The following is a 13,656-nucleotide window of genomic DNA, read 5'->3' on the forward strand; positions in this document are numbered from 1 at the left end:
GGAGTGCCAAGCTGCATTAGCATGCTAGGGTGCTTTCTTGGCTGCTTCTGAATTTGGGGTCCTGTGCAAAGAAGGCCAGGAGAGCTCTCTTGTACCTGTAAGACAGGGGTCACCAGTAGTGAAGTCAGAGAATTCCTCCCAAGACTGAAATAGGAGTGGAAATTACTGATGCTCGTATATGCATCCTATGCCCAGAACCAAAATCAATCCAGCAAATACGATTGGTGTTCACTGTGGTTGTTGCTTCTATTTTTCAAACAACACACACTTACGTCCTCTGCATTTGCATTGTGTTTCCTTTGCATTGGAATGAATGGGGCGGGATATCATAACGACAACACAATGAATTACCTAAGTTACATAATTTCATCACAGGTGACAGCAAGATGAAAAACATAGTTTTGGGCGGAATACGAACTGCAGTAGAATGGAAGCAGTGCTGCACGGGGTGAAAAGAAGGCTATAGAAAATGGTGCCGCCTTATACTTACCAGCCTTATAGGCCTGTGGGTACATTTGAATTTTTGAGAGAGTGTAGTAGAACAGGTGACACCCCCCACTGGGTGACTTCTCTCCCTCAGATCAGCCCTCCCTGCGAGATTCAGAAAGAGTGAAAGTGCACACCCAGACACCCAGTTTGCTTTTTCAAGCTTGATGTTGCACCGATCAGAGAATGGATAGGGAGGTGAGATCCAGCTTTTATTTCATGAAGGATGTAAGGGGAGTAATTCTGGCTCTCTTCCCATCAGCTCTCCTGCATGGCAAAACTTCTCTCCAGAAACAACCAGGCAGCAAATTTCACCAGTTACCCACCCGATGTGCTGCTTTTCTTCCCGTGAGTAGCTCTGAGGAATTGTCTTCTCTGAGGAATTAAGTCAAGGGTCAGGAACTTTGTTTTGCTTTGTTTAGCTCTCTCACCAAATGTTGAAAGCACATCAAAAGCATATGGCTTTCTCCAAAGAACTTCAATTCACCTCTCACAAAGCTACGATTCCCAGCAGCCTTGACAAACAACACTTCCTGGAATTCTTTAGAGCAGCACATGTGCTTTAAATGTATTAGGTGGTTGTGCTCATTCTCCAGACCTATCACTCAACACCAGTTGCTAGAAACCACAGGAGGGAGGGAAGAGTAGCCCTTGTGCTTGAATCCTATTTGCGGGTTTCCCACTTGGGCATCTAGTTGGCCACTGTGAGACAGGATGCCGGACTACATAGGCCATTGGCCGGATCCAGCAAGCTCTTCTTATGTTATTACTCCTCCTGTATGCCAATTTTAACATTATAGGACTCTCCTTCCCTACCCCAAAGAACACAAAGATGAAAAATAACATTTAGGTTATCATTTTAGAACTTACATCGGAAGTTGAACAGAATCCATTCTGGAAGTCCGTTTGACTTCCAAAATATTTTGAAACCAAGGCATGGCTTCCGATTGGCTGCAGGAAGCTCCTGCAGCCAATTGGAAGCCACGGAAGCCATGTCAGACGTTCGGGTTCCAAAGAACGATTGCAAACTGGAACACTCATTTCGGGTTTGTGGTGTTTGGGGGCCAAAACAGACAAGTACCAAGGCTTTCGACAGCCAAGGTATGACTGTAGTTAAAAGCTGGATATGGAGGAGTGGAAGCGTCTGTAGTACCAAACCTTTCCTGCACTCCTGCTCTGCCTCTCAAATAATGAAGATTCACGTATCTTCCAGTCTCAACAAAATAAATCATCAGAACTGTGAAGCTTTTTACACCCTGGCTTCCCAAGGGAATCTAACTCTGCTGGCCAACGGATCAACCCAAAGGAACAAACTCTTGGAGAATGCATTGAGTTGCTTTGTGAGTGATGCTCTTTCCTTATGCAAAGGCCTTGTGGGGGGCGGGGGGGGGAGGGGGACCACTTTCAGGCTGTCCCTATTTTCAAGTGGGAGTCAAACACATGCTGGCAAATTCAGGTGGCCAGAATGAAAGTGATGGAGAAGGTGGTTGAGAAACACACAGGATAACACTTGATTTAATGCAATATCATCTAACCTCCCCATAACCAAATAAGAAGGGATGCTGACCCAAGACATTTTGGCACCTGAGGGAGACCCCAGCATGGCATCCCCCTCCCTGCCAGGGAAGAATGGGCGAGGGAAGATCTACATCAGCAAGAAGCGGGGGAAATAAAGATCTACATTGGGATCTGCTGCCCCTGTGGATCCTGGCCTCATGGGTGGCTGCCCCTGGTTCTACCATTGCTGGAACGAACACTAGCAACTGTAAGAGCAAAATGGGCTTGTTCCTTCTTTGGTCCTAATATTAAATATTTCACCAGAGAGTGGCGAATACCTCGCTCAGCAAAGAGCAGCTGCGGAAGCTTGGAGCCCTCGTGTGTGACATGGATGCAGCCACCATTTTGGACTCTGACCCGACGGTCCTGGAGAACCTGAAACTGTGTCCTGATCTCACAGCTGCCCAGAGGATTGCCTTAAATGTGCTTCTGAGCAGTGGGAAGACTTCGCAAGGGTGAGCAACAGGGACAGACAAACCTTTCTGGTTTATGTTTGTTTTGCATGTGATGTGGGATAAATTATCTTTGGGGGTTCAGTATGGAGGCTCACATGAAATACCCAGTTAGTCAGGCTTTATTCAGTAATGTATCACAGGACAGAGTCCAAAAGAGCCTGTCGGAGCATTCCATTTGCACATGCCCTATATAGGAAAAATGTACCATATTGGCTGTATCATCTTCCAGCCAACCATCTTCTGCCACCCGAACACTTCAGCCAACTCTTCAGCCAACCATAGTCCTTGAAAGCATTGACTCAACCCATATTTTCTTCTTTATTATTTTGACTATACCCAAAGAGCCCTCCCTGCACCTTATCTGGGAGTTGTTTTTCACTCTAGCATATCAGTTCAGCAAAAGAGGTGGGTCCATCTAGGTTGGTGAAGGCTATCTCTGATTGTGCTGTGCTGACTGTTGCCTTCTGGGAGTTGTAGTCCGAAAACAACTAGAGGGTGGCAGGTTGGTCCAAGGATTCCATAAAGCAACTGAGGATTGTATGTCTCCATGTGACACAGGGCACCTGCATCTTGGGATGATGGAACCCTGGAAGATCTCGGGCCCCTTGCTTTGTATATAAACCGTACCACATGGGACGCCATTAACAAGGTAGGGGGAGCAGAAGAGTCCCAGGCTTCACATGTTGTTGTTGTACCCCCCCCCCCGTAATTCCTTAAGATTTGCCATTGATGTACAGATTCGGGTGGATCTCCTTTTTTTTTTTTTTTACACAGGAAGAGAGACTGATCTTCTTCAGGAAGGTGGCAGATCTGTTTGACAGCCAAAGTGCTTCACAGAAAGCGAAAACAATCCTGTTCTTAAAGTCGCTTGGATCGAAATCTGCTTCCCCTCCTCGGACTAGACGAGCACCAGAAAGTAAGAGAGAGAAAGAGAGAAAAGAAGAAGCTCGTTTATTGTGCATATCTATATATCTCTATCTCATTGTGAGATTGGAGGTACATAGGTTATATGCCTGAGCCCCTCTCTAACTCCTGGATCCAGCATGAAATCAGTTCCTGGAATAGCCAGGCTGGTTTCCTGGTGAGGTGATGGTATGAGTCACTAAGGTAACAAAGGAAATGGCTCAGTGCCAAAGTCATTTAGAAAGACAACGGCCAGAGTTGAGGTATGTGAGGGAGAAGTTAGAAGCAGGAAGTAGATTGGGCAGCTGAGAGACAGATAAAGGTAAAAGGACCCCAGATCATTAGGTCCAGTCGTGGCCAACTCTGGGGTTGCGGCGCTCATCTCACTTTATTGGCCGAGGGAGCCAGCGTACAGCGTCCGGGTCATGTGGCCAGCATGACTAAGCTGCTTCTGGCGAACCAGAACAGTGCACGGAAACGCCGTTTACCTTCCCGCCGGAGCGGTACCTGTTTATCTACTTGCACTTTGACGTGCTTTTGAATTGCTAGGTTGGCAGGAGCAGAGACCGAGCAACAGGAGCTCACCCTGTTGCGGGGATTCGAACCGCCGACCTTCTGATTGGCAAGCCCTAGGCTCTGTGGTTTAACCCACAGCGCCGCCCACGTCCCCTGAGAGACAGAACCATGCCTAATTTCTGTTGGATCCAAGGCTGTGGCTATGGGAGAAACAAGACCCTCTTGGGGTGTTAATGCTGTGAGCCCCTCCATCATAGTCTCAGGCTGTCTATATGTGTCAATAAACCATATATCCTAAATACCCCACAGTCTCCACATTCTGAGGTTGAAAAATGTCTGACTGTGGAAGAGAAGCTCTATGTTGTATGACAGCCCTAGGTTAAGACATTTGGTTTATGTGGCAATTGTTTTAAAGTTGTATGTTTGGTGCATGGTAACAATTTGTATTAAAAGTCACAGGCTTTCTTGACTATTGATGGAGAGAGGGAGGGGGGGAAGCCAAAAAGACGGGTGATGGTTTCCCATAATTGCCAAGTTTGCAAGGTCATTCCCTGCCTGTGAAATTCTGCCAACAGCTTGCCGGTCCACTCCAGTCACAACCAGCTCACTGGAAGACCCGCTCTTCATCGTCCACTATGACAGCGCCCAGCAGTTTGATGCCTGCCTGAGCAATGAGGTTTTGAAAGCCAACTTGGTCCCACTGCTTGAGCAGCCGCTTCCGAACGACTACTTGACAGTAATTAAAAGGAAGCTGGACGAGGTAACTGAAGGGCCATTGATGTATCTGTGCATTGCAGCCTTTGCTCAATGATGCTGTGGCAATTTTAGGGCAGCCAGGTTGCTCTGGTTGTGGTGCCCTCACTACAGTTGATCCAAATGTACCTTTTTCCTATGCAAGGAGGAGCTCAGAAACAGCTGGCTGTGCAAATTTGAAGCAGAAGAAGCTGGCTGTGCATATCGCTGATTGGCTGCCACAGAAATGTCTGCAGCCTTTGCCTTACTGATGTTGGCCAAGGGTGATGGGTTTTCTAGCAAACAAGGTTGCTCGTTCCACAACTAATGAACTTCCTACCCTCTTTATTAGATCTACCCCAATGGGATTCCAGAGGACCACCTGAAGCTTCTTGGCTTCCTTTCACGCCTGTACAGCGCAGATGAGATTGGCAGGTGGAATATCACCTCCAGTGACACACTTGCCGCTTTGCTCAGCCGAAATAATGGGGCCTGGGAGATGGCTCAGGTAACATATATAAATGGGGGATGGGTGAACTCATTAAAGTCCAGTCAGTCCAGATTCTTTTAAAAATGAATTCATTTTTATCAGTTTTCATTACAGGTAAAACTGTATGACTACGGTAACAATAAAAGGCAACCTTCCCCAGAATAGCTCCCAAATCTGCATGCCACTAGGTCTGTCCCATCACAGGAACATAGGGACATTGGTCCACCTATCTCTGTACTGCCTACACGGACTGGCAGCAGGTCTCTGGACTTTCAGGCAGGGGGCATTCCCAGCCCTAGCTGGAGATGCCAGGGATTAAACCTGGGACCTTCTGCTTGCAAGTCAGATGCTCTGCCACTTAGCTAGGGTCTTTCTCCATCCCATTCCCATGTGAATTTTAAAGAAATCCTTAAAATATCTGTGCAGAAGGAAAGAACATAGTGTCCCTGCAGTGTATCCAGTGGGGGGGGGGTATTGCTCTAGCTATTGCAACACTAAGGTCTTCTTTGCAGAAATGATGATTCTAAGGAGCATTACTTTTTAAACACAGACTTCTCTTATTAACTGATAAGCTTTGTTCATAACAAACTAAACTCTGCTTTTACATTCAGGGAAGGAAAGGAAGAATGAAGCAGGAAAGCCCAGTTCCTTTTACTTTTCATACTAGTCAATGGGAGTTACAGAAAAAGCTACCTCCTTATCTTAGGTCTTTCACCTTGTCAGTTCACATCACGACCTTAAAGGAATAGCAAAATAGTTTCAATGCCACCAAACTCAGTCTGCTCTCAGCCAACCACTGCCTGCCTGCCTGCCTGCCTGCCTGCCTGCCTTCCTTCCTTCCTTCCTTCCTTCCTTCCTTCCTTCCTTCCTTCAACCATTTGAGTTGGTGGCCCTGCCTGCCTGCCAGGCTCCTCTGCCCTCCTTAGCCTCAGAGTTGCTACTTGCAGAACTCAGCAGAGAGGAAGCCAAGGACAAAACTAGAATTGGTTAGCTCTGCCTGTCATTGGCTCTGGCGCTACCTACTGATGGCCTCCTGCCTTGCATCCTACCAGCCCCAATGGGCATCAGCCAAAACTGGTTCCTAGATGATGCAGATACATAAGGAATTACTCTAGCTGCTGGAGCAAGCTTTTTATGTTGCAGTCCTACAGCACTGTTGGATGTCAGAGCTAGATGTGCCACCACAGGTGACCCAGTGTGTCACTGTTCATGTCCTGAAACTGAACTCTTCATCTTGCAGCTCAGGCGACTGGTGTCAAGATACATGGAAGAAGGGGGCACCCTCACGGGCCCATTACTTGACATGCTGGAGGGGAAATACCTCTGCTTTTTGGACGAAGATCAGCTGAAGCAAATAAACCCAGAAGCAATTCGGTAGGATGCTGCCTTGGGTGGGGTGGAGGGCTTTACTGCTAGAAACAGATATGGAAAGTTCTTACTCAGAGCCCAGGGTATTTCTTTTCCTGGGCGAGCATATTCCCCACAACTATGACTTCAAACAATTGGCATTTGCAAGGTTTTCTGCCTCCAACCGTGAAGGCAGAACATACCTCCATCATGGGTAGCAGCCACTGACAGAACTGTCATTAAAATGCCAAACCAAATTTCTTCTCCATCAGTTCCCTTGTTGAGCTCACTGCCAACTATGTGATAAAATGCACCCCTATGGAGCCATTTCATGCCATCCCAGCCATGTGAGATTTTCTCAGTAGAGAGACTCCTGTGTGACTGAGACAGCGTTTCAACGATCCAAAGTTCTGGCCAGGGGCTGACAATGTGGGTCTTCCCAATGGAAATGGCACCTTGCCAGACCCCAGGGTGCCACCTTCATAGGTGAGACCCAAATTGCCAGCCCTTCTACTCAGGCATGTGGTTTGAGCATCAAGGCAAGCACACAGGGGCTGCTCCAGGAAAATGGGCAAAGGTTTCAAGGTCCCTTGAACCAGCTATTATTTTGTGTCAGCAGATAAGTTGCCTTCCAAGTCGATTGAAGCTTTTAAGCAGTTGCTTTGTCCAATCTCACCCCCTGTATTTTGCTTTGTGCAGGCATGCTGAGAAGTTAGATATTTCTTCCTGTTCCCAAGGCAAGAAAGACATCCTCTATGAGAAAGCACGCACGGCCTTTGCAAGCCAAAATGGAACCAGTGCATATTATCCCCTAATTCAGCCATATCTAGGTGGGTACCTTAATTTTCCCGCAACTTTCCTCCATTCCACCATGGGCAATGAAGGTGCTTCCAGATGAACCTTCCCTTCCATAATTAACGGAGTGCTTTCTTACATTTCTTAGAATCTGGACTACCTTTCTCTGAAATGGGTGCATTCCCAGTTTTTCTCAGACATTGCCCCATTTTTATTTTAAAGGCAGCTGCTTCTTCTTTTAAGTGGTTTTGGGGTTTCCATCCCACCTTGTTAAATATATGAGCTGCCCTGTTTCCCATTTCCTTTTCCTTTCCCCCTTTTAAGGTGGAGCTCCTGCTGAGGACCTGAAAAGGCTGGCTGGATCTCAGGTTGCGATGGATATTGCCACATTTGTTAATCTGAAGCCAGAAGAGCTACAGGTGAGTTGCTGCAGTTGGCTGAACTGTATGGATTCTAAAGGCAGCCTTGGGCAAGACTTTGCCACATCAACATTTCCCACCCATTCCATCAGTTAGGAAGTTTAAGCCAAAATGTGGAACTATCTGCCAGACCAACCTTCCCCATACTGGTGCCTTCTAGATGTTTTAGAACTACAGCTCCCCATCAACCCCAGCCAGCACAAGCTGATGGGAATTGTAGTCTAAAATGGCCATGGTGGCTGGGGACTGATGGGAGTTGTAGTCCAAAACAAGGCTGTCCTGGCTGGGGCTGATGGGAATTGTAGCTCAAGACACCTGGAAGGCACCAGGTTGATGAAGGCTGTGCTAGACTCTTACAAGCCTAAAAACATTACAGTGTTATTTATTAATTAATTAAATTTGTGTACTGTCCTTCATCTGAAGAACTCAGAGTATAAAAACACAAAATACATAATAAAAACAAAAACAAACCAAACCAACCCCCCCTCTCACAAACACATTTAAATGGACAATTAAGCAGAATGAACCATTATTTATCCTTTTCAGGGGACACTGCAGGGGGTGGGTGAGGAATAATTCCATGATATGGGGTGCAGGGTCTCTAACAGAGGATTCTCATTCTCACGCCACCCACATCAAACTGTAATAGGAGATGCTACAATAATTGAAGAGTATTGGAACTGATGCTGGCTTGTAGTGTAGACCCAGGGTTGCATTTCTAATGCTTTTAAAGTGGAGAGAAGCAAGAGCAGACTAGAAAGGTCATTTTCTGGGGGGAAATCATAATTAAAACACAGGGACCTGCCCAAATGAGCAAAGGTATCACAAATGTATTGCAGAAACTGAGCGTCCAGGATGTGAAAGGGTTGCTTGGTGTAAATTTGCCTGATTTGAAAGAAGTTGAGAATGATCCTTCGGTAGCCCTGTGGATCAAGAGCCATTTTCAGTCTGAGCTGGACACTCTTGAGATTGGTCTGAGAGGAGGGATGACCTCTCTGTCCTCCACAGCAACCAGCATCACAGTAGCAGATGCCTCCGAGTCTACAACACCCATTGACTCTCCAACAGCTGATCCTCCTACTGCTCCCAGTACGGGGTCAACCTCATTTGCCACAAGTGACTCAGTGACCTCTGGTGACAATGCAGCAGTGTTCTCCAGCAGCAGTGCTGCTATGCAACCCCTTTCAACACCACTCTTTGAAACCAGCACTGCGGCCAATGAAACCTCTTTTGCCTCCACCAACATCACCCACACAAGGGTCGCCATAGATCCCAGAGTTGCTTTCTCCACCCAAGTCCCAGCTATCTCATCCAGTGTCACAGCTACTTCAGATGATACCATCAGTGGAACATCGACCCCTCCCACAGCAAGAGATGTCAACACAATTACCTCTGGCAGAAGTTCAGCAGATTCCAGCGACATTGGAACTGATAGCACAACTTTTCCTACAGTCTCGATAGACTCCACCATTGCAGCTTCCACCAAAATAATGGCTACCTCCTCCAATGTCACAACTGCCTCAAATGATACTATCCGTGGAATACCTGACCCTACCTCTGCAACAGGCATCAACGTGACTGCCAACACCACACCAGCCTCCAACTCCATCACGATCAATGATACAAGTCTCCCTACCACTGCAGTGGACACAAACTTGACTGCCTCCACCAACACCACACCAGCCTCTGACACCACCATGATCAATGATACAAGTCTCCCTACCACTGCAATGGAGACCAACCTGACTGCCGCTACCAACACCACACCAGCCTCTGACACCACCACAATCAACGATACAAATCTCCCTACCACTGCAATGGAAACCAATCTGACTGCTGCCACCAACACCACACCAGTCTCCAACTCCACCACGATCAATGATACAAGTCTCCCTACTACTGCAATGGAGACCAATCTGACTGCCGCCACCAACACCACACCAGCCTCTGACACCACCACAATCAACGATACAGGTCTCCTTACCTCTGTCACCAATGTCACTACTGTCATCAGTGCAACTGTTTCCTACACACCTGCCATCAGCACAAACCACACTCATAGTGCAAATGCAACCACAGTTGGCACCAGCAATGGAACTTCCGCTATGCCTGGCATGACTGCTACATCTTCTGAAAGGCCTTTAGCACCACCTAAGCCCATGCCAAATGCCACAACCCCAGCACCTCTCAGTGCTGCCACAAAAATGAAGGAAACGATGTCAACTGCTTCAAGCAAGACTACCGTTCATGTCCCAGAAACATCCCCTAAGACAGGAGTCTCACTAGGGCCCATCTCACCTCAAACCACAAAGAGAGCCACCAGCAGAACACCTTTGAGAACGAAACCACCATTGCAGCCAACACCCAATGGCTACATCAATCTTCAGCCGCTAAGTGGTAAGTGCCTATGACTTAAATATCTGCTAAATATCTATCATGTCTAAGGGCAGGGAATCTCTACCTTAATAGCACCTTCATGGTGGAATGACCTCTGTGAAGGGACTAGACTGACTTATCAGGGGGAAACAATGTTCTAAATTATGAGGAAGGGCCATGGCTCAGTGGTAGAGCATCTGCTTTGTATGCAGAAAGTCCCTGGTTCAATTCCCGGAATCTCCAGTTAGAGCTCAGTATGTCCAATGCCTAACACTCTGGAATGCCGCTGCCAATCAGTGTAGGCAATACTGAGCTGGATGGTCTGATGTGGTGCAAGGCAGCTTTCCTTCCACTGAAAAGGCTGTGGCTGAACAGACTTACTTAACAACACCAGGCATATTAGCAGGGGAGGGTGAGAAAGTGCATTCAAGTTCATTCAAAATTTGATGTACATCATCTTTCACAGAACAGCTCTTGTGTTCTGAAAACAACAGCCCTTAAGGCTACATATGTGATATTTGGCCCAGAAAAGGTGGATTTGGTTCCCCTCCGAGGCCTAGTGGGTCTATGGTATGGAGGCTCCTCCAAAGTGTCTGAAGCTTAGAACAAAACCCTCAGTTATAGAAATCTGATCTCTATTTTGTACATTATTTTTTGCATAATCCATGGTGAGGAAAGGGCATTTACAGTGTAGAATTTCCAGTCCTCTAGCAAATCTGAGGATCTTGAATGCAAAAAGAACAGTGGCTCATTTGAATTACCCCTCTGCTTTCTCCATCCAGGATCATCTTCCAGCTTAACCTCCAGCTGTCTTCTTCTGACATTGTCCCTTGTGGTTGGAATCCCACTTCAGAGGAGGCTTCTCTGAGGGTATTTTTGCTTCCTCGCACCTCCCGGCAGTAACTGGGGACGGCAAAGGCAAGAGCGTTGAAGTTCTACAAGGGGAGCCGTTTGGAACCCATGGATCAGACGCCAATGCTCTCTGGACTGTGGGTCTCTTCTGACTTTTATGTGCATAGTAACTGCCCTGTGCCTAATGCAAATTTTGCCTGCTGCAAAGCTGCTGTGTTTCTCTCTACCCTCATTTTGTTATGGTGACACTTCCACACTCAAGGTAGTGCTGAGATCCAGAACCATCTTTCCTGTCCTCTGTGCATGCTGGATCCTGGTCTGTTGAGCCTCCTGGGACAGCTGTGCTCCTGAATTCCTTTCTGGGCCTGTGTTAGTAACCAGAACTGCACCATCAGCATCTCAGGTTGGTTCTGAGCAAGGGGAAGCAAGAAGACTGGCTTTGCTCAGCCCATCCATTCAAGTCAGCTTGAAGAGTTAGGAACCTAGCAGAAAGCAAACCACTTTCTCTGCCCCTTGGCTACTAGTCATGATGGCTGTCTTCTGCTTCCACGGTTGGAGACAATCTGCCTCTGAATATCAGTTGCTGCAAATCACACGTGGAGAGTGGACTCCTGTCTCACCCAGGCCCTGCTTGTGCTGGTTAAGTGGCCAGGCTGTTCTATTCAGAGACCCAGTTCTGTTTCATTCAGTTCACATTTAAAGGCAAACCTACTTAGTCTGCACTTTCTGAATCAGTGCAAAAACTGAAACACAGCCATCCTTTGAAATTTGCACTTCTCTGAATTTTGCAATCTAGTGCTCCAGCCGACTTACGTTTACAAAAATGCATCTATTTTGGATAATTGTGCATTAAAATGAAACTAATATTAAAAAAAACACGCATTGGATTAGGGAACATTGCTTGCAAAACATGTGCTTGAGTCAAAGATGCATAGAAAAATGTGTTTATTAGGATAAATGCACAAAGAGTACATTAGGGTTTTTTTTTAAAAAAATGTCAAATTTTTGTAGAAATGTGGACGATTGAATTTAAGATTGAAAAAATGAGAACTGAGAGAACTCAAATTGACATGTCCCTTCTCAGTTCTTCCTTCCCTTTGTGGGCAGCCTACAGCCCAAGGTCTGAGTCCCATCCATCTATAATTACGCAACCTGAATTTTCTGGCATGTGACTGAACCGCATCCGAAAACAGAAACTGCTTGGAAGCATCCAGTGCCTTGAATGCTGGGGAAAGTTGATTATCGTGCAGCAGAGGCACTACCTTGAAAGGAAGGAGGCATCTTAATCTTATGTTAACCCTAAATCAGAACTCTGTATATTTTGTGCTATACTGCATATTAGCAATAGGTATTTTCATTGGACTTGGCTGTAGCATGTTGGCCAAAGTTTCAGGGAACATCAGGTACCAATCACCAAAACCAGAAGCTTGAGAAACTTGCAGTGGCTGATAATAAACAACAACAGATTTCTGCCCAACTGTTGAATTCAGAAGGTGGGAATACTGAGTGTGTCCTTATTCAAAACTGCCATGATCCAGATGTGACATTAGACACATTGAAGAATGGGAGACAAATGTGATTTACCGTAGTTTGCATTTAAAGATGAAGCCACTTACTTTGCATTTTGCAAAACAATACGCGAACAGAAACTCAGCCATCCTTTGGAATTCACTTTTCCAGATTTTGCAAAGCGGTTTTCCAAGTAATATGTACAACGATGCGTAAACAAGGGTAAAGTGTGAATAAAAATGCATATATTATCAAAAAATAACATGTGGAAATGCAAGGGGGAAATTGCTTTGCAAAAATGTGTATGTTCGTATAAATTAATATTACAATGCTGAAAAAATAATTGCAAACTGATATGGAAATGTGGGGAACAGAACTTGATTAGAAAAATGAGAAACTGATGGAATCCAAAATGACAGATATCACCCCTCCCTCTTTACCACTGAAAGAGTTTTAGGTTCTGATAGAAGTAATGGAAAGCTCACCTGAAGCTCTTAATTGATATAACTTCCAGACTCCATTGTATACCTCTCTAAATCTCATGCTCATTGATCTTAAAAAAGTCCAGCTGTTTCCCCTCTCCCTCTTAAATTGTTCAAGTTCCTTAATGTCACAAAGTTGCTTTCTGCGGAAATGACTTTCTGTTTAATTTCAATAACGTGTTAAAAAATAAATTAAAAAATTGGTTTAAATTTTGACCGGCTTTGATGTTTACACATCCCCCCCCCCTTTGGAATGCTGGGGTGGGAGGCAGAAGGGCTGGAGAGTGGGGGAAATAAATTGAATACATATATCAACACAGTTTTTGACACAATGTCTACACAACCATGCAAACTGAGGCCCAAATGAACTTTAACAATCCCTAGTGGCTAAAATTAGAGTGAAGTGGGGGTGGGGAACAAATTATAAAATGCAGAATTATGTTCCTCCTTGGTCAAGTTATACCTCTGCATTATATTTTGACAGCTTCTAGAGTGCTGCAGGTTCTCCGTTCCTCCTTTTAAGGGAGTTCCCAAAGGACAACTCCAACACAGGCAGTGAGGAAGGAGCGAAGATGGGCAGGCCAGAAAAAGAAGTGGGCACAGTGGTGGATATGACCCTTTGTACAGTAGGCTACATTCAACACACCCACTCTCTCTTTCCTCCATCGAGGCAAGCAAGAGGCATTATCAGAGTTCAAGGAAACATCCCAGTCATGCCAGAGCACTGGAGGGTGTGA

At 46.0% G+C, this 13,656-nt stretch overlaps 1 protein-coding gene across 1 annotated transcript in view; it reads left to right on the top strand.

Moving 5' to 3' along the window:
* Positions 1–13,085, top strand: part of LOC310831432 (uncharacterized protein) — a 34,580-nt gene extending 21,495 nt beyond the window's left edge. Inside the window, exons 22-33 of the mRNA XM_083711961.1 lie at positions 749–834; positions 1,700–1,826; positions 2,308–2,498; positions 3,057–3,147; positions 3,273–3,414; positions 4,493–4,677; positions 5,002–5,157; positions 6,380–6,513; positions 7,186–7,316; positions 7,606–7,700; positions 8,540–10,097; positions 10,859–13,085. Coding sequence (XP_083568087.1) covers positions 749–834; positions 1,700–1,826; positions 2,308–2,498; positions 3,057–3,147; positions 3,273–3,414; positions 4,493–4,677; positions 5,002–5,157; positions 6,380–6,513; positions 7,186–7,316; positions 7,606–7,700; positions 8,540–10,097; positions 10,859–10,944 — 2,982 coding nt within the window. The 3' untranslated portion in view covers positions 10,945–13,085. The remainder of the gene's footprint in view (positions 1–748; positions 835–1,699; positions 1,827–2,307; positions 2,499–3,056; positions 3,148–3,272; positions 3,415–4,492; positions 4,678–5,001; positions 5,158–6,379; positions 6,514–7,185; positions 7,317–7,605; positions 7,701–8,539; positions 10,098–10,858) is intronic.
* Positions 13,086–13,656: the final 571 nt, after the last annotated feature.

This window comes from Podarcis gaigeae (genome assembly GCF_964106915.1).
Source record: "Podarcis gaigeae genome assembly, chromosome: 14".
Taxonomy (NCBI): Eukaryota; Metazoa; Chordata; class Lepidosauria; order Squamata; family Lacertidae; genus Podarcis; species Podarcis gaigeae.